This window comes from Nicotiana attenuata, unplaced genomic scaffold (genome assembly GCF_001879085.1).
Source record: "Nicotiana attenuata strain UT unplaced genomic scaffold, NIATTr2, whole genome shotgun sequence".
Classification (NCBI taxonomy): domain Eukaryota; kingdom Viridiplantae; phylum Streptophyta; class Magnoliopsida; order Solanales; family Solanaceae; genus Nicotiana; species Nicotiana attenuata.
In genome coordinates, this window is record NW_017671559.1 from 99,910 (window position 1) to 127,416 (window position 27,507).

Below are 27,507 nucleotides of genomic sequence, written 5' to 3' on the forward strand. Positions count from 1 at the left end.
ATCATTACAGGAACAAGTGAGCAAAAATTGCCAACAATTGGATAATGATATATGAAACCTCAGCATTTTACTGCCAATACTGGAAAAATAATCCCTTCTCGAAAATGCATACAATCTCGAATTAATTATAAGTATAATATATAAGAAAAAATATCCTTTCTCGAGAATGCAAACAATCCAAGCGAGTCTTTGGTCAATATTGTTCTTTATCTTTTAGGGTAGGTTTATTTGGGGCCCTCAAATATTACCGTGAGCATATTTAGTCCATTAAGTATGCTAAAGTGGAGCACTTTTAGTCTCACTGACGCAATATCAATGAACTTCTATGAAATGGTTTCACGGGATGCAACCAATTGTCTTGATCGTGGAATATCATTGAGTAATAGGAATCCGGGTTATCAAAGGATTTCCTGCGATTATTTCTTGTGTTCAAAAACTAACGGTGTTACCCAACTCTAATTCATGAAGCAAATCTTCTGAATCAAAAGTTTCTTCTCCTTTTATTGGATAACGCAAACTATCACTTTAATTCCTCATTTTTAGATAATGTCTTCTAAAATTTTGTCCTTGAAAATATCCCCTTCTGTGCCAGTTTTCAATGAGAAAATGACACTGCATAGCTGGTGTAAAAATAATAGCCGTAAAATATATAAAATTTATATATTTTTTGTATATATATGCATTTTGTATGTTAATATACAAAAATTATACAAATTTTATATACTTTTTCGACTACCAGATGTAAATAGTTTCTGGCACGGGCTAAAAGTGATAATACAACTTGGTTATTCATTTGCTCTAAATAATAAGCCTAGAAGTGATCCTGGCAGCTCTATTTTTTTTTTCAAATTTTAACTTTTCTTTTTGAAATCAACCGAAATTTTTAGATGTATATATATATACAAAAAAATATACAAATTGTATATATATTTTCGGCTATTACTTTTACAGCGGCTATACAATGTCATTTTCTCATTGAAAACTGGCATAGAAGGAGATATTTTCAAGGTCAAAATTTTAGAAGACATTATTTAAAAATGAGGAATTAAAGTGATAATTTGCATATCCAATAAAAGGAGAGGAAACGTTTTGCTTCAGAGCAGAAGATTTGGTTCATGAATCAGAGTTAGTTTTTGAACACATTGTGTGAGTGAGACTAAAGGTGCTCCACTTTAGCATACTTAAGGGACTAAATATACTTAGAGTTATATTTGAGGGACCAAAATAGACCTACCCTCAAAGATAAGGGACAATATTGGTCAAAAACTCTCATCGAAGCAAAATATAAGAAAATAAAACTTGCCGTTTAATTAATTATAAGTACAATATATAAGAAAAATTCTTTGAACCTTTATGGTCTTAAACATACAATCTCATAAAGTGTCATCAAAATTAAGATAGAAATATTAGAACTACAGAGTTAAGGAGTATAAAAAAGTGTCAATTTATTTTAGAACAAATAAAAAAAAAGTGAAATATAACATGGAACATAGAGCAACTTATTTATTGATTAAAATGAAATGGAAAAAATTTGAGATTCTTAGGACATGTCTGGGCATTGAATATTACTTCGACTTTTCTAATACTGAATTTTATTTTTTTCAGGTACTGATTCGACTATTTATATTTGCAAGTATTGAACTTTATTACTCCATCCTATTATGTGTCATAATTTTCTTGTACGTGCTCCTTAAGAAAAATTAATTAAGATGGGATTTTGATTACTTTACCCTTATTCATGTCTTAATATTTAATCCTTCTTCATTGGTATTTGAACAAAGTTGTTTATAATTGAGGTGTTTGTAGTTTTCAAGGATAATTATTATTAAGAGAAAAAAATAATTAATTTTGTTTGAACTATTAAAATGACAATAATTTGAGGCAATGATTTTTAGTAACAAAATGATAATATGAGATGGAGGAGTACTGCGTTTTTCTTCAAAATTTCTTACCTTAGTTAATTCTTTTTATTTTCTCACATCATTCTGGACAATTGTAGAAAGGTCCAACCTTCAAGCGTAATTAATGTGTCTTGTAAAAATGAGAAGTGTCAAACTGTCAATCCTTCCAAACATCTTCTCCCCCACCCCCACCCCGACAAAGCTGAACTCCGGTGGACTGCCGGAGAAGGAAAATTAACTTTCTGTCTGACGAGTTGAAATCTTGGGAAAGTTCATAGAAATCACCAGCAGGTAAGATCATTGATTTAAGATGCTCTAGGGGGTGTGGAAGTTGTATAATGCGAAAATATCATGCAAGCGAGATTTTTTTTTTTTTTTTTTTTGTTTAAAATAATTGTAATGTTTTTCGATTCAAAGTTTAAGCTCACTGTCAGTATTTTTGTTTTCTCCACACGAATCAAAATCACAAAGTAGACTTCTACTAGTATTATTTTATGATTCGATTTTGTCACGTTGCCAGTGAGTGGAAAACCCAGTAGTTTGTGAGGGTTGAAGATTGGCATAAGATCTGTCCCACATCGAAAGCATTAACTTATCTCACTGCTGCCGACTAGTTTGTTGGGGTTGATGCTTGGCGTTGGAGTCCCACATCGACGCACTAACTTATCAGTTTGCTGTTTATATAGCCATTCAGTACAACTGAAAAGCACGACCTTACTTGAACAGGATCTGTTCTATAGGCTCGTACCACTGTATCCTTGAGTTCTAAGGAGACAGAAAACCAAGTCTGGTTGATGAAGCGTGGCTATGAGACCAGAGCGTGATTAACAGCCTTCCATGGTCACTTGTGGCTCTTGGAGAAGTAGAGGATCGTTCTCAGCTCTTGCTTGCGCAGGCCTGGGATGGTCTCATAGCTGTCTGACAGACTACCCATTCTTTTTGTTAACCTCTTTTTCCTTCTCCGAAGTCCGATCTGAGGGTGAAATTCATGTGTGAAAGCTGGGATCATTTAACCATTGATTTGTTCCTGATTAATTAGCAGGCTATGCCCTCCCAGTTAAAGATTGTGATTTTTTTTTTCATGGATGCTACACTTAAAGCTTCACCAATTTAACAAAATTGGCAATAGGCCTTACCAACTAACCCTCCTTATATGTTAATGCATTATTTTGCATCATAGTACACAGAAGTGGGTTTAAATCTACCAAGTAATAAGCAACAAAATTGTTTATCGACAGAAAAATAACACCTGGGATAGAGTACTGTAAGTCGCAATTCATAAGCCACAAGAACACTAAAGTGATCAAGTTCTTGTTTAGAGCGAGATCAGAGAGCAAAATCAGTGATAGTGCTGGGCTGCTGGCAAAATGGGGGGTCACCTCTCTGAGGATTTGAAATGGGTGAAAGCAGCTGAAGATATTGCATCTCTAAAAACTTATTACAGGCCTCAATTGCCAATAACTTAAGGGGACCATTCCAGCTTCCTGTTCTAGTCCTCTTTGAAGAATATTTATCCTAAATTTGAAGGATGTCTATCACAATTACGTTATTGCTTTCCAGCCCCTTCATTTGGCAAATAAGGGCAGAACTTCCTAAGCTTTATCATCAATAAGCATTGCTTTGCACCATTAACTAATTTGGCATATCATACAAACCCTGGCAATTATACAAAGAATCTGCCACATGCCTAACCCATAGATGAAAAGAAATTAACACCACAAACTGCACTTTTATTAGCGAGTTAGTGAGAGCCAAGCATCATCACAGAAACAAGTGAGGAGAAACTGCCAAAAATTGGATAATGGCATATGAAACCTCAACATTTCACTGGCAATACTGGGAAAAATATCCCTTCTCGATAATGCATTGAAATTACAAAATACACACACAGCAGTGAAGCACTAATTCACAACTCAAATATCTTCATCCTTACAGCTTTGAAGCGGCAGCCTTGTCTAAAAACCAGACCAATTCTCCTTCAGGTGCAACCATCTGCACAGGAAGCAAATCGGAACTTTTACTATCACCTAGAGATTTATGCACTACATCTGCCTTCCCAGCACCTGCTACAACAAGAGCGATATTTGCCGATGAGTTTATTACAGGAAATGTAAATGTAATCCTTTCCGGTGGAGGTTTTGGAGATTCCTTGGTGAAGGTGACCCACTTCTTTTTCTCATGGACAAGAGGATGCCCGGGAAATAAGGAAGCTACATGCCCATCGGGACCCATACCCAATAGCATCACATCAAATTTGGGAAATCCAGTAGCCTCGGAAATGTCTACAATCTTGGTCTTAACCAAGTGTCTTAGACAAGTCTCATAATCATCTGCCGCACCCTCTGCTGATAATGCATCGTTTATGGCATACACATTGCCACTAGGAATAGGTATCTGCCCAAGAGAAAGAAGAGGTGAGCCTAAAAGCTTAGTAGATAGAATTAAGATGTGAAATGAGAAAAGTGATGAAGTAAAAAGAAGTAAAAGGAAAATATTGATGAAGTAACAGCTCATTCGTCATTCTTAATAAGATCAAACCGCTTAGGCAGTTCTGTAAGTGATGCAAGTAATATGAACAATTTGTAATCTAAAAGATGCCTTCAGCAGCCATGCATCTCTAAAGGCTTATAAGAATTTGGTGATTTAGTCTGTAATCACCTTCATTTCAAATAATCTGTAGCTATGGAGCTGCTGGGACTGCCGGATAAAATGGCACAGCTTAGAGCAAGACCATTTAACTTGTTAGAGTTATCGAAGAACCTTCACTAAAAGTGTATGGGCCAAGATTGAGGATATATTTCAAACCTGCTTAAATCATACTAATCTGGAGTTAAGCAAAGCCAACATAAGTTCAATCTGAGCTTATCAGCAACTCTACATGGTATTGAGCACGGGCAATTTTACTCATTGAACTTCCAAACATGTCAATTTTGCTTAAGCTGCTCAACTACTCTTCAGCTGATCCTGTAGATTTTACCCCACTAAACTACTCTAGCAACAGAAATCTCAAAGCATTACCATTTAGTTTAAAGTAGGTAAGGTCACAATGGTAATGTTTGTAAGTATTTTGCTAATACAACATTATTTCTCATATTAAGTTCCACAGAAAAGAGAGGATTTATGAAGAGGAACCTCAGATATTGTTTAGAAGTCATTGATAGAAGGGCTTCAAGGGTTGACAAGTTCTTTAAATCAGGAATTTATGGATACGCTGCGCAAGCGAAAAGTAAAATTTAATGTTGTATATTCTCCTCTTTTTATACAGCATACAGTTTCTTTTTTCAAATTTATGTGTTGCCCTTTTACATGAATCACATAATGTTACTCCATGTACCCCAGAAATGTCGTTTAAAAGCTACTTGACATATCCAGCTCATCCGAACAATCGGGTTTATGATATCCACGGACTTGTTTACCATTTGTTTTTTTTTTTTGGGTGCATTATGAAGAGAGATTAAGATAACCACCCCCCCCCCCCCCAAAACCCCCAAACCCAAAAAAAGAAAGAGGAGAAAACTCACATAGTAAATTTGCTTTTTTTGGTTCAATGTAAAGAGCCAACCCAACTTACCAACCAAAAAAAATAAAAAATAAAGAGACTATTCAAATGACAGCTCCCACCCCCTTAACATATCAAAAATCCAAAGATGTTTTGGTGATGATAGAAGTTTAAAGATTCGATCTTGTTAAAGAGTGCTGAGTAATGGTCAATTTTGCACAACTACTTCGCACATGATTAATCAAGAGCCCCAAAAATAGCGTCAAGCTACAAGGAGCAAAAGTCAAATGGTCACATCCCAAGGGATATCAGTAACAGGGCGCATGTTTGTTTAGCATGCCAAAGGCTTTTCCCCTACACAGCAGCGGGAAGTTCAGCTTTCCCATAATTTACCAGAATTCTTTCGGCGAGCAATCATTTTGCCCCGTATGACAATTGGTTCTACCTTTCTCCTACTTTTGCAATATCCCATTACAATGCATATTTTTCTTTTAAGACTGAAAGTAACAATAGAAATAGTGTAATTCTCAAATGTAAACGTGAGCAAGCAGCCTACACCTCCACCCCCTGTCCGAAACAATAGAAGGAGAAAGGGGAAAACCGTCTTTGTTTCTGCATTTCCATCTTTAACAAATACCAGCAACAACCTCTGTGACCACATGTTTAATCCAACAAGATCGGCAGCCTTTGCTATATCCAAGAACAAACTGACGGTGTTGCAGCTTGGGATAAGGACATTTACTATCTTTGGACTTATGGCATATCAAAAGTCGGTGGATCATGGAACTGAATCTTGAGAGGTGCTTCGCAGTAAGTTTCTACCTCAGACAGCTCTATAAACTCTTAGTACTAACATGTTAGGTCAGCATTTATGATTTGATCTACTAAGCCCTTCACAAAAGAAAATTATTTGATCTACTAAGCAGAGACAACACAGAAAATGCATTAACGACGAGATATTTGTTGGCAAATATAAGGGAAAGATTCCTTTTCCATAGAAAAAGAAAAAAAGAAAATACAGGGGAAAAGGTAAATAAATATTATTATTAAAGAGATATATGAATGCCTTAAGTCATGCCTATAGTCGTGCTAGGTACTATCCTAAGAAACTATTTCCACAAAGTGTGTTTTTCCCCAATTAAACAAGTCTTCCTCTAACAGAGGGAACATGAATAACAAAATTTAAATAACAAAAAAACGTTATGAACAGAAAAGATAAAACAACTAGGTGTTTGTAGGGAAATTGTACAAAGGAAATAAGGCTCGAGGGACTATGTACTATGATGAGGTCATAATTAGCAATTGTTGGTTTGTTGTGATAAAGCCATAAGTAAAACCAATTTTTGGTGCATTAACACGGATTAAAAATTGGGCTATGATTAGCTATATATAGGATGAGAGTAGCCCTCTAATCATGACAAGTTTCATGCCACTTATCCATAACTTCTCATGTATGGAGCCACTTAGCTAATTCACTTAACCAGTTGTCTTTAAACTCTCATGCATGAAGCTATTTAGCTAATCTACTTGGTCATATGTCCATAAACTCTTATGCATGAAACAACTTTGCTAAAATATTGTTGACATATTACCAACAATCCCCCACATATTTCAAAACGATTTAAGAGTACATCTTGCTAGATTTGTGTGATCCAAATTCAATCAGCTTGGTGTCTTTTGGACTATGAACCAAACTTAGACCGATAAAATTTGACTCACAGAATTACTAGTGAAATATGATATTTATATGAATCAATAATTCTTATTGCAAGGAAATAATTTCATCAATAACATTTTGACCCCTCAAGATTAAGTTGTTCGACATGGTTTTGCACAAACATGCCATGCACATGCTTAGTTATTCATGAGAACTCTAGAGTTTTGGCCAAAACCTTATAGGAGTGGCAGTATTTCACTCCCATATAGGTGAAGCATCGAAGTGTACACTACTTAAAATACAAATCCAGCAAGTTCTGCTCTATTTTCTTGAAGAATCTTTTGAAATATTTTAATAATATTTTAGCTAAGTAGCTAGTTTCATGCACGAGAATTTATGGACAAGTGGCTAATTAGATTAGCTAAATCGGTTCATGCATAAGAGTTTATCGAAAGATGCATATATGAAAAGTTATGGATAAGTGGCATGACATTTGTCATGACTAGAGGCCTATTCTCATCCTATAAATAACTTATATACACTCATTTTTTGAATCCATCCGAACAACACCAAAATTTGCCTTCTCTATGGCTTCATCCTAACATACCAATTATTGCTAATTGTTACTCCATCATAATACTTACTCTTTTTCTCTCTTTTCTCTATAGTTAATTTCCCTACAAATATCAAGTTGCTCTGTCTTTTCTTCTTTTTCATACATAATTTGTTGATCGTTATTTAAAAATTGTTGATTGTGTTCCCTCTATTCATTATTAATTTATTTGGTAGGATGATAATATGAGTTGAGCTTAAATAAGGAAGTCAGAATTCATATTGCCGACCCCAACTTGTTTCGGACTAAGGCATAATTGTTGTTGTTTATGTTCCCTCTAATAGAGGATCTTTAATTCTGGAAAACCTTCACATTGCAAAAATAGTTTCTTAGGACAGTACATGGCACGACTCAAGTCATTCATGTGTCTGCTAAATAACTAATATTTATTCCCTCAGTCCCATTTTAGGTGGCACACTTTCCTTTTTAGTTAGTCCCAAAAAAATGACACCTTTACATATTTAGAAAACATTTTAACCTTTCTTTAAACTCTGTGTCCAATCAAACGGTATCACATAAATTGGGACGGAGGAAGTATTTACTTTTTACCGTATATTTTCACACTTCATTTTAACAGGGACCACCAGATCATTTTAGTCCTCGCTGATCCATCAGCAGAATTATCTTATTAGTGTCTTAAGCCAAGGCATCGTACATTATGTGTTTACACTACGGGCACAACTTGCATTCTTTGATACCACTGGCCTCAACTCCTAACAGAATTACTTTCGCATCTGATTTTCCATATGTTTCATCCGGAGTTGATGAATGGAAAGCTTAATAACTACAGGTTTATTCTCCATCAATACTCAGATAGCACCATAAAGTGATTTCATCTCTGTTCAAATTACCTTACATTCTTTGTGTAGAAACTCAAACAATTAATACAGCTCGTTGTTCAAATGTAAGGAAGCATTTGCACAATAAACCAATCATTTCCCGTCCGTTGATCGGCCAAACAAATGAAAGAAGTGTGTATATATATAGTATATACACTACGAAAAATTGTTTTAACAAAAAATTGAAGATATCACACACTGTGGCAGAGGTAAAATCAATACATAGTAGAAAGACACAAATACCTTGGATAGAAAAGCACCATAAGCAAGCAAATAATTGCTATCAGGATGATCTTTTGGGACCACTCTCTCATCCACCCAGAAAACGTGCCACTTCGACCAATCTATTGAATCAATATATGGTGGCTCCACCAATTTCCTGTACGATTGCAACAAACATAAGCATCCAATTAACTTAAACACCAAAATCATCCCAAAAAGACTGACAACGAAGAGAATAAACAATTACCTAAGAGACTTGATAAGTGAACCGCCGGAAACAACAACAGAAAAAGAACCTCTCTCTTTGCAAAACTTCTCCGATAAATCAGCTGTGTACTTCGCTAGAGACACGGCAAGTTCCTCTTCAGAATCAAACACTTCTACTTGCCCTTTACTTTTCCCTGTCAAAGTCTCAGCCATTGATGATTTAGTTGTAAACTGAGATTTCGATGAGTTTGTACTCAATACTGAGATTCTCCTATGTGAGCGCGAGCAAAAAAGTGACTTGCCAATAATAGATGCAGAGGTCAACGGCAGAGATCGGCGGAGAGGAGAGAATCGGGTAGGTGAGATGCGCAAGTTAGCAGATAGAGCGCGAGACGAAGAGGCTAACCGCACTGCACACTCTGTCATCTTATATAGGAACGGAGAGTGCGAAAAGACTGGTCCACCGGCGAGTGTGAAAGAAAGAGCTTAACGTGCTGGAGCTTTTAGGGTAGGTGAGTACCTGGGGCGTGGCATTCGATGAAAGGGCATCACTGACTGGCACGTAGGGGTGGGCATTCGGTATTTCGGTTTGGTATTTAAGAATTTCGGTTCAGTATTCGATTTATCAATTGTGTATACCAAATACCGTACCAAATTATTTCAGTATGGTTCGGTATTTTATATTTTGGTTCGGTACGGTTTCGGTTTAATAATCGCTAAATAAACTTATGACGCCTGACAACCCTCTGCCCCTCTTCGTGCACAATTCTTCAATGAATTCACAACTCACTGATTCAGTGATTCAATGAATTCACAATGTTGGCATTCAAAAACAGAGGAAACAGTCCACTGGCTGTGAGATCAACTTGAAACCTTCACTTCGCACATATATATCAAATAGTAAAAAGAAACAAAAGCTCTCAATCGAATAGTAAAAAGAAACAAAAGCTAATGATAGAACAGCTCACGAGCTTTTGTTATATTAGATTTTTTCTATATTCGAAACAGAAACTAGAGGATCATATGGAAGATAAAGAAATAGAAGAACTGACACTCTTAGTCAAAAAGAGAAGAGACAGATGTATCATGTATGTAGAAGCGCTGATAGATATCCTATTTATAATAAGCAGAAAAGAAAATGCAAGGATTTGCTTATGTACAAGGACAAGTACGGATCAGTAAACTAACGTAAATTGAATCTGCCAAATTTCAAATACAGAAAGTTATCTTTGACAATTAGAAGATAAGTTTAAAGAAGAAAATAGAAAGCCCTAGATAGTTCAGTACTAGAAGTAACATCCATTTTTCTTTGAAGAAACTAAAGATGCCATTGAATAAACTAAAGATGCCTTATAACAAACTAGAAACATACGTTTGATTCCTTGAAGTTACAACAGCAAACCCTAAATCGCACCAGTGAACGCACTGCAAACCCTAAAACCTTCAAAGGTCTTCTCGCTGAAAGAACCTTAAATCGCCGTTAGCGACTTTCTGTCTTTCTCCCTTTCTATTTTCTAAATTCTAAATTCCCTAATCACACATGTTAAATTCTAATTCCCTAATCAGATAAGTAAAATACTAGTAGGGCCTTATTGGGCTAGGCTGGGCTGGGGTCGGGGCGCTGGGCAATGGGCATTAGTCATTAGATATACAATTTGGGCTGGGCTCTATAGCTATAGGTCCAACTTAAAATTCGGTAATTCGGTAATACCGAAATTTCAAGATTTTAATACCGAGAACCGTACCGAAATACCAAAATATTAAAAATATAATATCGAATTAGACCGAAATACCGAAAAAATCGAAACCGAATAACCGAATTAATTCGGTCCGGTTCAGAATTGGTTTTTCGGATTTTATGCCCGCTCCTACTGGCACGTGTGCTACTGTCCTTTAATTTAAAGCCGCTTGGACAGTTGGACATAAGAAATTTTTCCTTTTTTTCAAAAATTTTATTTTTTTTCGAAATAAGCGTTTGTTAATAAATTTTTCAATTTTCAGTTTAATATACATTTTGAAAATTTCAAAAATATAAAAAATTTATTTTTCAAATTTTTTACTCAGATCACTCACAAAAGTGTAAAAACAACCTAAAATTATATTCATGTCCAAACACAACCCTAATTTTCAAATACCATTTTCACTTAAAAACAATTTCCAGTTTCTTTAGAATTTTACCATTCTTATGTCCAAACGCCCACTTAGTTGGTGTTGGTAACGAAAAAAAATTCATCCTTGGTAAAAAATTACGTGCATCATTTTATACCATATTTATGAATATAAGATATATATCTTAATCTAATTTAATTTTCATACTAATAAACTAATATAATTTGATATAACTACAAAATACAAGTTGATTTTAATTTCGCACTTCTGTTTGAAGGTTCTTCAACAAAACTACTTTGGAATTCTTATTTGAGAATGATTCTTCAAAAACTACAAAAAATTAGAAAAGAAATTACAAAAAATAATATAAGTATCGATCAAATTAAAATTACTTATAAGTAAAAAGTATAAAAAATTATAAATGACTAACTTATGACTTTTCGAATGATAAGCTTACTTAAATTATAACATGTATATATAAGCCAATAAGAGCTTATAAATTTGTCAAACCAACTTCTAATGTGTGGAATAGGATATGGAGAATTGTAATGTCGAAACTACGAGAGAAGTAAGTATAACAATACAGCTTGCACTAGTTCCCTGGAGCACGAACCCATGTTTACCTGACTCACCTATAGACTCATACTCTACTATTTCATAAATGAATTTTATGCTCTGGAATTGTCGTGGTGCTCATAATGCTGATTTTCGTTGTAACTTTCGTTCTTTACTGGATTATCATGCTCCAGCTTTAATAATTTAAAACACATATGCAAAATCATACTATCCTACGTGATAACTTTGGCTTTACCAACCTTGATGAGGTTCCTGCTAATGGTCAAGCAGGTGGTATTGCCATGATGTGGCATGATCATTTTCTGAATGTTGAAAACTTAGCTACGACGGAGCATGAGATACACGTCATGATTCAGGTACTCCCTACCCCACAAAAATATTTTTTTTCTTTTTTGAATTTTATGCTAGTCCTTATTATGCAAATCGTCAATTATTATCGCAAAATCTTATGTGTCATCATTACAAGGGTCCCTAGATTATTGGGGGTGACTTCAATGAAATATTGCACTCTACTAAGAAAATTGGCGGATGCTCTATAAATAATTCTCGCTCGAATAAATTTGCAGACTATATCAATTACTCTAAATATGGTTGACTTTGGTTATAAATGTAGTAAATACATATGGACAAATAAAAGACATTATGGCTATCATATTTTAGAACGGTTGGATAGACTGATTGCAAATTACGAATGAGTTTCTTTATTTTCTGAGGCTATTTTGCGATATTTACCACGTACACACTCAGACCATACCCCCTTATTACTTGCACTCTAATTATCACGCAGCCCTCAATCCAACATCTTTCATTTTGAAACTATCTGGACATCACATCCTAAATTTATCCATGTACTATGTAATAGTTGGCACCTCTCCCCTCCCCCCCCCCGCCCTCCAATCTCTTTCTAGAAGCTATAGACCACTTTCAACGCAATATACAACATTGGAAAAAAACCTTTTTTGTTAATATATTTCATCGAGAAAAACGTTTATTTGTTCGATTATTGGGAATTCAATCCTCCCCCGACTTCCCAATCATCTATGTTTTACATGACAGGAAGATTCCCTCCTAAAAGAATACAAGGTACTTCGTTTGAACTATGGAAACTTAAATACCGTGTTCAATGGTTGCAAGAAGGGAACGCAAATACAAAAAAATCATCTATCCATTTTACAATGTCATAGACGAAATCGTATTACCGCCTTAAAAGACAGAGGTGGGTAATTGGTACGAAGAGGATAATCAAATGCGAGACATAATCTTTAACCATTTCAACACTCTTTATACTACTAATTTTACTCGATCTCAGTTACATCGCACTCGGCAAAGCTCCTCCCTTATCACGCCCACTAAAAGCTCTGATCTTCTTAAACCTGTAACTGACTCAAAAAAATTTCAGTTGTTAAGTCCTTTAAACCATTTAAAGCACCTAGTCCAGATGGGCTATTGTCACGCCCTAAAATCCGAGGAGCGCGACCGGCGCTCAACCGAGTAAACCCGACCGAGCAAGCCTGTTAGGTTTCATTCTACCCAACCAACCTCATGATTAAATAGGAGATGGACTCCATTAATCATATTTAGTAAGTATTTCATTAACAACTTTCATTTCATTTCCATTAGCAACTTAAATCATAATTATCAAAATATTACAAGTTTTATAAATCTTTGCCAAACATCAATGTTTCTACATTATTTTCAATACCCGAAACTACCCACAACCTGTCTACGGAGCCTCTAAACATAACTCAAGAGTAATGTAAAATGGAAATGCCGGTAACAAGGCTCCGGCTATACCTCAAATATAACGTACAAGACAAATAGATGAAACAGATCCCCGAAATGAAGTGGGGCTCACCAAGTCAGCTGAAAGGATGATGCGGCACTAGCTGCGACCAACACTGCCTGCTATAGGAACACCTACATCCATTTAAAGACGTAGCGTCCCCAGCAAAAGGGACGTTAGTGCCATCGAATAGCACTAGTATGTATAACTAAACACCATCTAGTTAGAAAGAACTATCAAACAAGAATAAAGAAATCATAAAGGTCAATCAAAAGCTTTATTAATCACCACATCACCAAATAAACGAACCATATAATCTTTCACATAATTTCCATAACTTAGTTTGGGGCACTTGATATTGTTCATCATCATTCATAATACCACCGCTTTCTTGGGCGGAGTCCGATCATGACCCGATCGGCTAGGTTGCCTCATTTGAGACATGTACCTCAATCATAATCTCATTCTCAATTTCCGGAATTCAATATCAGCACAATACCACCATGTGTGCGGCATGGTGTCCGACCACGGCCCGATCGGCTAGGCCGCCTTACCTAGGCATTGTTCCTTTCTCATTAATCATCTCATTTCAATCTTTATTTCACATATATCAACTCATAGGCACTTGGGGCCTCAATTATCACATCATACTTGGTACTTGGCCACATTTCATAACAATCTCTTCTTTCCCACATTTCACATCATTTCCACATATTTCGCATCAATATCAATCTCAACAACAAGCTACTCAATTCAAGATGTCAAGTACACATGAGAAATTCAAGTTGTAAGCATAGAGAGGAATCCTCATGATTCGGCACATTAATCACAATTTAAACTTGATTTGAAATCTAGGCCATTTAGCATATACTTCACATTCTTCAATCTCAATTTATTGTCTAAGCATTTCAATACATGATTCATATTCCTTGCACCTTTCAAGTTATCAAAAATAGCACATTGATCACATTGGGATGCATCTTTCACAAATATAGGGTCACAGCACCAATTCATGTAAAGTATCAATCAAAGCAAGAATCCAAAGTTTAGTCTTACCACATTTACACAAGCATCGATAGAGCTCAATTTCTTAAAGACGGGGTTTTAGCCATACATACCTTGTTTAAGCTTTCCTTAAGTTACTACAACGTTCCGAAAATTCTAGCAATCCCAATCTACTTTGAGACATAACAAAATTGAACACAAATTAGGAAGGTATTCATGGTTTCAGCTCATTTGAGCATTTTATCAAATACTAGTTGAGCATCTTGATTTCAAATCTCTTTTACAAGGTTTCCTTCATTCCCCAACCCAATCTTTACTTATTTGTGTTCAAAAATCTTCCCATAAACCTAATTTGTACATGCATGTATACATAATACTAATACACCCAAGAATCATACCTCAATAACCCATCTTATACCCCAAACTCGAAATTAAAGTCTAGGGTATAGAATCTTACCTCTTAGATGAAGAACATGTGATTGGGTTCTTTGATTCTTGAAGACTTGAGCAAGATTTGGATGATTATGAAGCTAGGCCTCTCCTTTCTCTCTATATATGCTCTCACCTCTCTCTAAAATCAGTAAGAAATGGCCCCAAAATGAACCCCAAAGCCTATATATTGAAATGGGGTCGGGTTATAAAAATTAGAAAATCAACCCTCCGATGTCGAGTCTGCTATAGCAGAACGGACCGCAAAATGAGAATGCTGGCCGCATAATGCACCGCAAAATCGGCGCCCAAAACTGGGCTACACTGGCCCAGTCTGCGACAGAAATGCGACCGCAAAGTCAGAAATGCGACAGGTTTTGCGGTCGCAGATTTGACACAGGATCGCATTTTCCAGCCTTTGGTAATTTGATCATAACTTTGTGTAGGAATGTCCAAATAATGAACGTTTTGAAGCGTTGGAAACTAGACTCGAAGACCTTTCATTTGATAGGTTATTCATCACATAAAACCTTATACATATTTAGATATGATCATTCAAAGTATAGACTAGTGCAAGCTCATTTGGAATTTTAGCCTATTATGAACTTTTCCAATTTTTCTTAGACTTCGGCCTTTCCTTGGACCCCAAATTACTTAGCATAAGACTTATACACATATTTACCAAATCCAATTGATGTACACCATGTTAATAGCATATAAAAATATTATAATAAGCCTATGTGGCACCACGAGATCCCAGGTTACTTAGCGAAATTTTTCGGGGCCTTACATTCTCCCTCCCTTAGGATCATTCGTCCTCGAATGAGGATTTTGAAAATCAATTGGTAATTTTTCACTAACTCCCCTATTTTTAGAAAATTTCGTCAGAGTTTCCTTTGTAATTTGGACATATCTACCTGTCAGAGAGCCCCCGAAACATATTTCCAAGCTCTATTACACAACTCCTATTATCCCTACAACTGGTATACAATTCATTTCCTCAACACTTGCACATATTCAATCACTTGACACATTTTTGCACATAGTTTGGTCACTTCAATGAGTCCCATACAGTTCAACCAATACACTATACGCATTTCAATTAATCATTCACTTATCACAAAAGTTCTTACAAAACTTTCATTTACCAAAAAGGGTTTGCACGTGACTCAAATAATCATAACACATATAATTCTTGCCCAACTTGAGGAGTTACAATAGTAAAGCATTTAGGGGAGATATGCGGTGTCTTTGCACCAAATGGAACACAACATTAGTTTTCTTAGAGATAAGAGTTCGCACGATCACTACTAGACTTGTTCAAACAGAAGGGGATATTTTTCTTTCATTTCATCTTCCGCCTCCCATGTAGCTTCCTCAACTCGATAAAGCACCACAATATTTATATGTCAATGACAAGAACCTCAGCATTACAAACACTACTTTATCACGATGATACCTGGGCATGGACTGCACATTTTTTAAATCATATCACCTAGAAGGTACCTTTCAAATCAAAACCAACTGCTATGCAATCAAGAGAAAATATTTTATTTCCACAACACTCTGGGCCTTCAATGGCCTCTTATATCTACAGACTTCGCCAGAACACATTCATCGGAGCAATTTCGACCCCTAAACTTACTTAACAAGGATAACAAGTAGATATTTCGCATAAGCTAACTATCCACTAACTTCACCTTCAATAATTTCCACCGGAATGATACACAATTGATATCCACCTACTTTCTTAGACATAGACATGTGAATCCACAAAATATATGGCGAACAACTACGGGGACACTTCATACTCCTAGTGCGGCCTAATGTGGAATACACTTATGCAACCTTTATTATCAACTCACATAACATCTTCAGGGGAAAATATTGAGAATAGCCTGCTCACCCTCCAAACTCAAAATCTCTAGGCGAACACTCACACTAAACCCTTGATGACCTTCAACAATTACTCTAAGATGTGCTATCATACACTGACCATAAAATTACCTATCAAATATACATGTGATCACACTGTGAAGCTTCATCTTTGACTCGTCTGAACTTACAATACCCAATGGATCTAATACAATGAGGAACAACAGAGTTCAAGATCAGACTGGAGTTATTCAGGAATCCATTAATGCGCTGAGTAGAGTACTTTCTGAGGTTATATGCTAAGGGACACGAAAGTTACAACTAACAATGCTGACATGGTTAATCACTGTGACGACGTCAATTATTACACAAATGAGGCATAGGGGTAAGTAGTACATTGGCAATAGGAATCATTAAGGAGGAATATTCAAGTACATGACCCAGTCGTTCCCTAGGGTGAAGGGAAAATCAATTCATGCTCTGGTAACTTGAATACGATATGGGACTCAAAATACATGAAGTGGAATTACACTCCTGACGTTAGCTGACACAAGGAATCTATGCCGTAAGCCCATGAGGATGAAAAGAAGTTGAACAATTATGAGATTATCACATTTCAGACAGCTTAACCCTTCCTGATAGTTGATCATATATGAGAGAACTAAAGATACGGACACTTGTCTTTCAAATCAATATGCTCATGATATGTGCAAAAATTCTGAAGGCATCTAATCTCACCCCTTTCACGAGTAAAACCACATAGCTCGGACATCTAAATATTGGGATGAAATCATGTATTGGTTAGAGGCGTTCTAATGGTTAACATGATGCTCCGGGGAGAAAGACAAATGACACTCCTATCCACCCAAAGAGATGGAATACCAAGGGTAGCAAAACTCCCCTCACCTGAAAATGATATAGTCAATTATTCTAAAAGTCGAGTGAGAAGGAGGCCACGTAACCCATTCAATCCGATCCATTTAAGACTTTTGAAAAGGACATACACTTTGGTTTGAAATCATGGCAATTAAATCTTGAGCCTTAAGGAAAAATCATTACTTTTTGAAACCCAATAGATATTCCCTCGTGGTCCTAGAAAATCATTAACAATGACGAGAAAGTACTTAAAACCATTACGAGTTGGTATAAAACAAGACCTCAAAGTGCTCCCATGGATAAGTTCGAAAGAATGAGACGTCTTAATGCATTTATCGAGGAGAAGTAACCTGGGTTATCTAGTCACATGGATAAGCAGAGCAGGTAAATGGTTGTTAGAAGAACATCTACAAAGAATACCAGCAATATTTATTTATTTTAACAAAAGGAATATGTCCCCTTCCTTAATGCTACAAGACTTCCTCTTTGATGCCATGAAACGTAAATGAATTTTACATGAGAGTTATCAGATGAAATAGATAGTAGTGTAGAAAAACTAATGAGCACAATTTGGAACCAACAAGCTTAAACTAAGCCGGAGATATTAGAAGTCCCTAGTAAAGGGGGATTTACCCACTTTCAGTGTCCTTTTAGAAAAGGGTACTTGTAGAGTATAAAAATGAGGTGAATTTAATTGGATCGTATAGTTGGATGACTAGTCAAGACATTGAGATAATATCGCATTGAAGATTACGGGTAAACAACACACCATGCAAAACGGATGAAAAGAAAGTGAAAGAGCCTTATGGAAGTAACCTTTACATTGTATCCACTAGGAAGGGTGGTAATATAAAGCGATTACGAGAAGTTACCCCCCCTTTTTTTTGAAAGAAGATCTCTGCATGAAGTCACGTTATGTATAACTCTAGAATTTCTAAAACCCAATTATGTTTAGCAACTCTACTTCATAATGAAGCACTACAACACACTTCTACACAACCAGCTATTGCAAACCACATTGGGAGATGCTATAAGACTTAACGGAGAGAAAGGCTTTGACATATGAATGTGTTACTAGGTGTATTTCTCCTTTGTCAACCCAAAACCTAAAGGCGAGAGTTAGACTGATAAGCAGATTGTTGGACTGTAAATAATCCATTATCGGAAAGAGATCATTCAATTTCAGTAATTGCGGCATGCTATCAACCCTTGATGAACTTGAAGTGATATGAGAACCCAATGAGATAGTATAGAATAATCATGGAGGGTTTGCAGATGTTCATAATGAGTTCTTCATGGATTTCAACTTGAGAACTACCCAGATGCTAATGAAATACAGAAGAATATGAGAAACAGGCGTTGTGCTATAATAACCCCCAAAGGTGTGCTTGATCTTGACGGAGAGCCTAGTGGGGGTCCTTACGAGAAAGGAAGTGTTACCATGACTCATGGAAGGATATGTTCTCTCATGGTTATCGAACAAGTGTGGGGAAATTGGCACAATGGATTCACTAACTAAAGAACACAATGAACACACGTTATGGAGGTGTAAAGAGAAAGTAAACATTTGTTATGAGCTGGACATGCTTCTGCTATATTAACTCCCAATTGCAATATACGACCATGCCACGAGCAACCACAATACTAGGACAAAGTGAGCTACTTACTGCGGGATGTCCCAAGTGGATACGAAAGTTATGGCAACACAATATTTTCCTATGACGGGGATGTGAGGATCCCAATTTTTCAGAGAGACTTTATGCACATGGTGACCATTTCGATTGACATGCACTCATGTGATAGGTGTTAAGGTATGCTCTTATGTTACTAGGCAGTGAGAAGATTTCATGATGATATTCGCAAGAGAGTAGATTGACTGTTCAAACCATATAAGCCATATACACAACTGATTAAAAGAGTGACTCGAGAAGGATCGCAACGCTGGGATGCTTTGCATGGAACTTGACACCACATAGGTAAATTTTACGATGGTGCATGTATAGGCACAAGCGAGTAGATTTTGTCCAATTAAATAAAAAGATTCTGTAAGAAATTCATCGGATATAGTCCCTTAGTGAGAATTTAGGAAGAGCAAGTGGGAAGTATCAATCCTAGAGTTATAACTCAATTCAAGGGCATAATCATAGAACTTAATTCCACAAGAATGTAAATGAGAGAATTCACAATAGAGTAGATTCACGAATAGTGCGTCTCGTTCAAAGAGTCGATACACGCAATGTTTTGTTATTCAACACCTTGTTAAGACCATGTTTATGAGAACTCTTCAATATGGATGTACATATACAATGAGTAGAAATTTTCATTTGACTCCCTTAATGACTTTAGGTTGGTAGGGCAATAGCTTAATCGATACTCCTCGACTCCACATCCCTAACGTACGTAGGTAACATACTGATATACTACATGATCTGGTGGTGCAGAGACATCAATAGGGACAAGGACACTCCCCTCTTAGCGATATGTTTTACCAATCCATCCACAACTCAATACATCCTCCTAACAAGTCCTTGGACAATCCACTCGGACTCAATGGTGGGATCAATCCCTCCTTACATGCTCCAAATTCGCGGATTATGGTATCAAGGTCACCAATCTTGAGAATAAGACTTAGAGAGGAAATCGGCTCCCTAACTCGAGCTCCATCGCACGATTGGAGTATCAAAGAAGGGTGAAATTCCTAAATGTCCGAATAGCCTCCAACTTATAGATGTGGTCGACTACACACCGATAAGAAGGACTCTACTAGACACGGCTCCGAGACATCCTAGGACACTTTAAAACCTTAGGCTCTGATACCAAGTTTGTCACACCCCAAAATCCGAGGAGCGCGACCGGCGCTCAACCGAGTAAACCCGACTGAGCAAGCCTGTTAGGTTTCATTCTACACAACCAACCTCATGATTAAATAGGAGATGGACTCCATTAATCATATTTAGTAAGTATTTCATTAACAATTTTCATTTCATTTCCATTAGCAACTTAAATCATAATTATCAAAATATTACAAGTTTTATAAATCTTTGCCAAACATCAATGTTTCTACATTATTTCCAATACCCGACACTACCCACAACCTGTCTACGGAGCCTCTAAACATAACTCAAGAGTAATGTAAAATGGAAATGCCGGTAACAAGGCTCCGGCTATACCTCAAATATAACGTACAAGACAAAAAGATGAAACAGATCCCCGAAATGAAGTGGGGCTCACCAAGTCAGCTGAAAGGATGATGCGGCACTAGCTGCGACCAACACTGCCTGCTATAGGAACACCTACATCCATTTAAAGACGTAGCGCCCCCGGCAAAAGGGACGTTAGTGCCATCGAATAGCACTAGTATGTATAACTAAACACCATCTAGTTAGAAAGAACTATCAAACAAGAATAAAGAAATCATAATGGTCAATCAAAAGCTTTAACAATCACCACATCATCAAATAAAAGAACCATATAATCTTTCAGATAATTTCCATAACTTAGTTTGGGGCGGTTGATATTGTTCATCATCATTCATAATACCACCGCTTTCTTGGGCGGAGTCCGATCACGACCCGATCGGCTAGGTTGCCTCATTTGAGACATGTACCTCAATCACAATCTCATTCTCAATTTCCGGAATTCAATATCGGCACAATACCACCATGTGTGCGGCATGGTGTCCGACCACGGCCCGATCGGCTAGGCCGCCTTACCTAGGCGTTGTTCCTTTCTCATTAATCATCTCATTTCAATCTTTATTTCACATATATCAACTCATAGGCACTTGGGGCCTCAATTATCACATCATACTTGGCACTTGGCCACATTTCATAACTCAATCTCTTCTTTCCCACATTTCATATCATTTCCACATATTTCGCATCAATATCAATCTCAACAACAAGCTACTCAATTCAAGATGTCAAGTACACATGAGAAATTCAAGTTGTAAGCATAGAGAGGAATCCTCATGATTCGGCACATTAATCACAATTTAAACTTGATTTGAAATCTAGGCCATTTAGCATATACTTCACATTCTTCAATCTCAATTTATTGTCTAAGCATTTCAATACATGATTCATATTCCTTGCACCTTTCAAGTTATCAAAAATAGCACATTGATCACATTGGAATGCATCTTTCACAAATATAGGGTCACAGCACCAATTCATGTAAAGTATCAATCAAAGCAAGAATCCAAAGTTTAGTCTTACCACATTTACACAAGCATCGATAGAGCTCAATTTCTTAAAGACGGGGTTTTAGCCATACATACCTTGTTTAAGCTTTCCTTAAGTTACTACAACGTTCCGAAAATTCTAGCAATCCCAATCTACTTTGAGACATAACAAAATTGAACACAAATTAGGAAGGTATTCATGGTTTCAGCTCATTTGAGCATTTTATCAAATACTAGTTGAGCATCTTGATTTCAAATCTCTTTTACAAGGTTTCCTTCATTCCCCAACCCAATCTTTACTTATTTGTGTTCAAAAATCTTCCCATAAGCCTAATTTGTACATGCATGTATACATAATACTAATACATCCAAGAATCATACCTCAATAACCCATCTTATACCCCAAACTCGAAATTAAAGTCTAGGGTATAGAATCTTACCTCTTAGATGAAGAACATGTGATTGGGTTCTTTGATTCTTGAAGACTTGAGCAAGATTTGGATGATTATGAAGCTAGGCCTCTCCTTTCTCTCTATATATGCTCTCATCTCTCTCTAAAATCAGTAAGAAATGGCCCCAAAATGAACCCCAAAGCCTATATATTGAAATGGGGTCGGGTTATAAAAATTAGAAAATCAACCCTCCGATGTCGGGTCTGCTATAGCAGAACGGACCGCAAAACGAGAATGCTGGCCGCATAATGCACCGCAAAATCGGCGCCCAAAACTGGGCTACACTGGCCCAGTCTGCGACAGAAATGCGACCGCAAAGTCAGAAATGCGACAGGTTTTGCGGTCGCAGATTTGACACAGGATCGCATTTTCCAGCCTTTGGTAATTTGATCATAACTTTGTGTAGGAATGTCCAAATAATGAACGTTTTGAAGCGTTGGAAACTAGACTCGAAGACCTTTCATTTGATAGGTTATTCATCACATAAAACCTTATACATATTTAGATATGATCATTCAAAGTATGGACTAGTGCAAGCTCATTTGGAATTTTAGCCTATTATGAACTTTTCCAATTTTTCTTAGACTTCGGCCTTTCCTTGGACCCCAAATTACTTAGCATAAGACTTATACACATATTTACCAAATCCAATTGATGTACACCATGTTAATAGCATATAAAAATATAATAATAAGCCTACGTGGCACCACGAGATCCCAATTACTTAGCGAAATTTTTCGGGGCCTTACAGCTATATCCCTTCTTTTATCAACATTATTGGAGAGATGTGGGACCTAAAGCGTAACGATCCGATTGGTCGTTTTGATTTCTAGAACCCGTTCCCCTAAATAAGGTTCCCATTATGTGCTTTTACTGTTTTATAACTTGCAGGAATGGTTAGTTCGAGATTTGGATGAGTTCGGGTTGAAATCGAAACACTTGGTTCCTTAAGGTTCGCTAAAAAGGCTAAGTTTGACTTCGGTCAACATTTTGAGAAAACGACCTTGGAATCGGGATTTGACGGTTCTAATAGGTTTGTATGATGAATTTGGACTTGGCGTATGTTCGGATAACATTTTGGATGACCCAGAAGCATTTCGGTGCCTAATAGTGAAAGTTGGCTCTTTGAAGGTTTTGAAGTTCTTTAAATTTGGTTTGGAGTAGGTTTTGGTGTTATCGAGGTTCAATTGGGGTTCCGAGATCGAGAATAGTTCTGTAACGTCATTTAAGACTTGCACGCAAAATTTGGCGTCATTCTGAGTACTTTAGGTACGTCTCGGCGCGTTGGAAGTAAATTGAAGAACTTGAATTTCATATTTTTTTTATTCAATTGGTTTGGGGTGTGGTTCTTAGTTTTGATATTGTTTTGTGCGTTCCGAGAGTTTGAGCGAGTACGTTTTATGATTCTAAACTTGTTGGTACATTCGGGCGGGGCCCCGGGCATTAAACGGACGAGGCTTGGATCAAGTTTGGACTTGAAGGGAAAATGCTTCAGCTTGTGGTGTAAATGCACCTGTGATTGGCCAGCCGCAGGTGCGAGCCACGAGCCGCAGAAGCGGACCAGCAAAGGGAGGCCAGTGAAGGTGCAGGTGCGAAGGCAAATATCACAGGAGCGGAATGCTTCGCAGGTGCGTGCTTTTTGCCGCTGATGCGAGTCCGCAGGCGCAATCGCCTGAGCGTAGATGCGAGAGGAGGCAGCCTGGCCTTGGTCCGCAGGTGCGAAAATCGCAGAAGGCAGACCCCTTTATTTAATACGGGACTTAGGCATTTCTACTCATTTCTTACACTTCTTGGGGGCGATTTTGGAGATGGTTAGAGAGGGATTTTCATCAACTAATTGAGGTAAGTAATTTCTACCGAATGTGAGTTAAATACATAGTTTATGGGTAGATTATAATATGTAATTTAGTGACAAAATCATGGATTAGATGAATAACCTAGGGTTTTGGTAAAAATGGGATTTAACCCCAAAAATGGTTATGGAATTTAGTGAAAATTATATATTTGAGTCATGATGTTATGGGTAATAACTTTCTTCAAAAATTTCCGGAATCGAGACACGTGGGCCCAGAGATAAATTTTAGGAATCCTATAATTGGGGTTGGTTAATCACTTTGATAGTTGGAATATGAACTTTTGAACGTGTATTGATTAATTTATATACCATTTGACTAGTTTTGGATTTTTCGGCACCGAGTTGAGGCTTTAGAGTGAATTTGAGGCCGGAAAGTAAGCTTTGAGCCGACGTAAGTCTCTTTTCTAACCTTGTAAGAGGGAATTGCCCCATAGGTGAATTGATTAATATGTGCTCCTATTTGTGGGGGCTATGTGTGAGCACGTGATTTTTGCCCTATATGAATTACTCCCAGAAACTCAAACAAAATGATTTCTTTCATTATTTTGCAATTTTGTGGATTTTTGTGACATGTTGTAGTAATTGTTTGCATTTTATTTGTGCATGATAATTCATATTAAAAATACAAAAAATATGCATTTGCATTTAGGAATTTAATTTCACATTTTAAGTGTTAATTTGTTTTAGAACGAAACATGAAAATCAAAAAAAAATATAGTTCACTTTATGTTTTTTTTGTTTAACTATGGAATTGTCGCAAAATAGTTATTAAATAAATTTTAGGCATTAATTAGTTTTAGCTTAATTGTAGTTTAATTTTGCATCTTCGTAAAACTTAGAAAAATAAATACAAAATTACAAAACAAAAAAAAAAAAAAGAAAAAAAAACGAATTAAAGAAAATAAAAATACAAAGAGAGTGGTTTGAATTAAAGACCAAATTTGGGCCATTTTTGCACCCAACCCGCCAAGTCCAAGCGGTCCAGGCCCAGGCGAATGCCCAACCCGGTCCGGTCCCAAGAGGGACCAAACGACGTCGTTTTGTGATCTATTAATCACGACCGTTGGATCTTATCAATCCAACGGTCCAGAACTGACTATGATGTTGGGTATATTTATGTCGGATAGCCCCCCCTACCCCTCAATTATCTCTCAGAATCCCTCATGCACGCCGGCGTAACGCCACCGTCTCCGCCGCTCTCCGTCGCCCGCCGCCGGCCGGAAATCGTCTCCGCCGGCGGCGTTCATCCAAATCACCTGAAAATTGCACCACCTCTTCATCTCATCTTCCTCTTCACGAATCTAGCCTTGTTTTTCCTTGAAACCCCACCCCGAAACGCTTCGAATATTCGATCGAAGTTTTCCGGCCATGACGCAACTCCGTCCAAACCACCCCAAATTAACACCACATAACCGCCTTTACCTCCTCCATCAAACCCCACAAATCCCATCCCTCAAATCTGGCCGGAACTGCTCAAATATGGAATATAAATTTTCCGGCCAAAACCCTGTTTTGTCCAAAGGGCCCCAAATTCATACCATATACCCCCTGACCTCCCTCATCATTAATCCCCAACCAAATCCCCTCGAATCTGAGCAGAAGCACCCGGATTTCAAATCTAGGGTTTCAAGTTTTTCTGCCATTGGATAGCTTCACTCTCGGATGATTTTGATTAATATTATGAGTTTATTTCGACAAAGATAAACCCATAATATCAATTAAATTCGTTCCCAGAAATCAAATAAGCTCGAAGATTAATTCAGTAAGTCATTTTCCCCCTTTCAGTTTTGATTTAGTTCGCTTCTTGTTCTATCTTTTAACTAAGTGCAGTTTTAATTTCTGAATATTTTAATTAGTGATTTGTTTGTCGATTAGATTGTCGGTGATACATGTTTTTGTTAGTTCTTAGTGTAATTTTCATTTTTTGTTTACTCTGTTTTTGTCTTGTCCAGTTTTTAGTTAGTCATTCGTTAGTATAATTGTTAGGTATTAATTCAGTTTTAATTAGTTTAAATGATTAGTTTCAGTTGAATTCTGTTTAAAAAACTGTTGCTCCTTGATCTTCCCGATACCTCACTTCGATTCTGTGGTTCGTGCTTCTTTAGTTAAGTACTTAGGTTAAGTTGATTTGGTTATAGCTGATAATGATAATTGGTGAATTGAGACCTAGATCGAAGGTTAATAATTGCAAAATAGATTCAGGGGTTTTGTTTGAGTTTTGAGTAGTAATTTNCAGTAAGTTTCTCTTCTCATTTTATTATTTCTTTTATTTGTTCTCATGAGTTTCTGGTTTTGTTAGTTGTTAGTCAATTTTGTGTTGTTTTCTGTGATTAGTTTGAGTTTTAGTTTGGTTAATTCCTATTTGAATTTTATCTTACCTTTGCCAGTTTAAGTGTTCAAATGTCCGTTTAAGGCAACCAACTGATAGTTAATTGGATTTTCTGATTAGTTTTGATTCAAGTTGATATGTTTGCTCTTCTTCTGATAATAACAATTTGATGCTGATAGTCTGATTTGGTGTTTTGGATCCATATTTGTTCAAGTAGTTGATCAGTAGCTGTTGATGCATAACTAAATTGGATGCTGGGTTTGACTAAATAAACATGGTTGTTAGTTTAATTGGTTTAATTCTGATTGTCTGTCAAAAGTTATAGTTTGAGTTTCATTGATTAGTCTTAATTAGTCATTAAGTTCACTTTGGGATAACTTGGTTATAGCTGGTAGATGTTAGTCAAGGTTAGTAATTCAGGGGTGTTTGGGCATATGAAATAGGCTAATAGTAATTACAGTATAGTTAAAGGGTATTCTGGGCATTGAAAAGGGTAGTTTAATCAGATTTGGTAATTGTTGAAGTGAAGTAAGGGTAGAATAGGAATTGTAATGGGTTTAGACCCTTCTAGAATGGACTGTAGTACAGATTTCAACAAAATAGGTGTAGTTACTTGTGTAACAAGTCAGAAAATAAGGGGTAAAAATAGAATTAAAATAGGGACTAAGGGGTAAAGTGAAAATCTGAAATTGGACCCTAAGTTTGCCTATAAATAGGCATTCATTTGCCTTGTATAACAAGTTTGGAACCCCAAAAATTCCCCCCCCCCCCCCAAAAAAAATCCCTCTTCAAGTTTCAGATCTGAGAATTCAAATCTGAGATCAAAATCTTCTTTCAGTTCTTAGTTAAAACAAAATAAAAATGCAACAAAAAATAAACAAAATATAAGCACTGTTACATTGATCTTTGGTTAATTTTGATCAACTCTCTGCTCTTCTGATTGCTGAGGTCCCTCTGAGGTTTACTGATTGGTTTTTCGAGTGGTTCTGGGTTTATTCAAATTGATTTTGAGTTGCTGTGGGTGTGTTCAAGCTGGTTTTCGAAATTGTTCTTGAATTTGCCGGTTTTTGAAATCATTTCTGGACTGCTGGTGTATT

The 27,507-nt window shown here is 36.7% G+C and overlaps 1 protein-coding gene across 2 annotated transcripts; it reads right to left on the reverse strand.

Moving 5' to 3' along the window:
* Positions 1 to 3,610: 3,610 nt before the first annotated feature.
* Positions 3,611 to 10,477, reverse strand: LOC109208984 (probable 6-phosphogluconolactonase 4, chloroplastic). 2 transcript variants are annotated; one of them, XM_019372153.1, is made up of 4 exons: positions 10,311 to 10,477; positions 8,979 to 9,811; positions 8,753 to 8,888; positions 3,611 to 4,295 (listed from the first exon to the last, which is right to left on the reverse strand). In XM_019372153.1, exons 2-4 carry the CDS (start codon positions 9,362 to 9,364, stop codon positions 3,831 to 3,833), a joined length of 987 nt encoding a protein of 328 aa, XP_019227698.1. In that variant the 5' UTR covers positions 9,365 to 9,811; positions 10,311 to 10,477; the 3' UTR covers positions 3,611 to 3,830. The 2 variants fall into 2 exon arrangements, with proteins under 2 accessions (XP_019227698.1, XP_019227697.1); XM_019372152.1 differs by having other exon boundaries at positions 8,979 to 9,816.
* Positions 10,478 to 27,507: the final 17,030 nt, after the last annotated feature.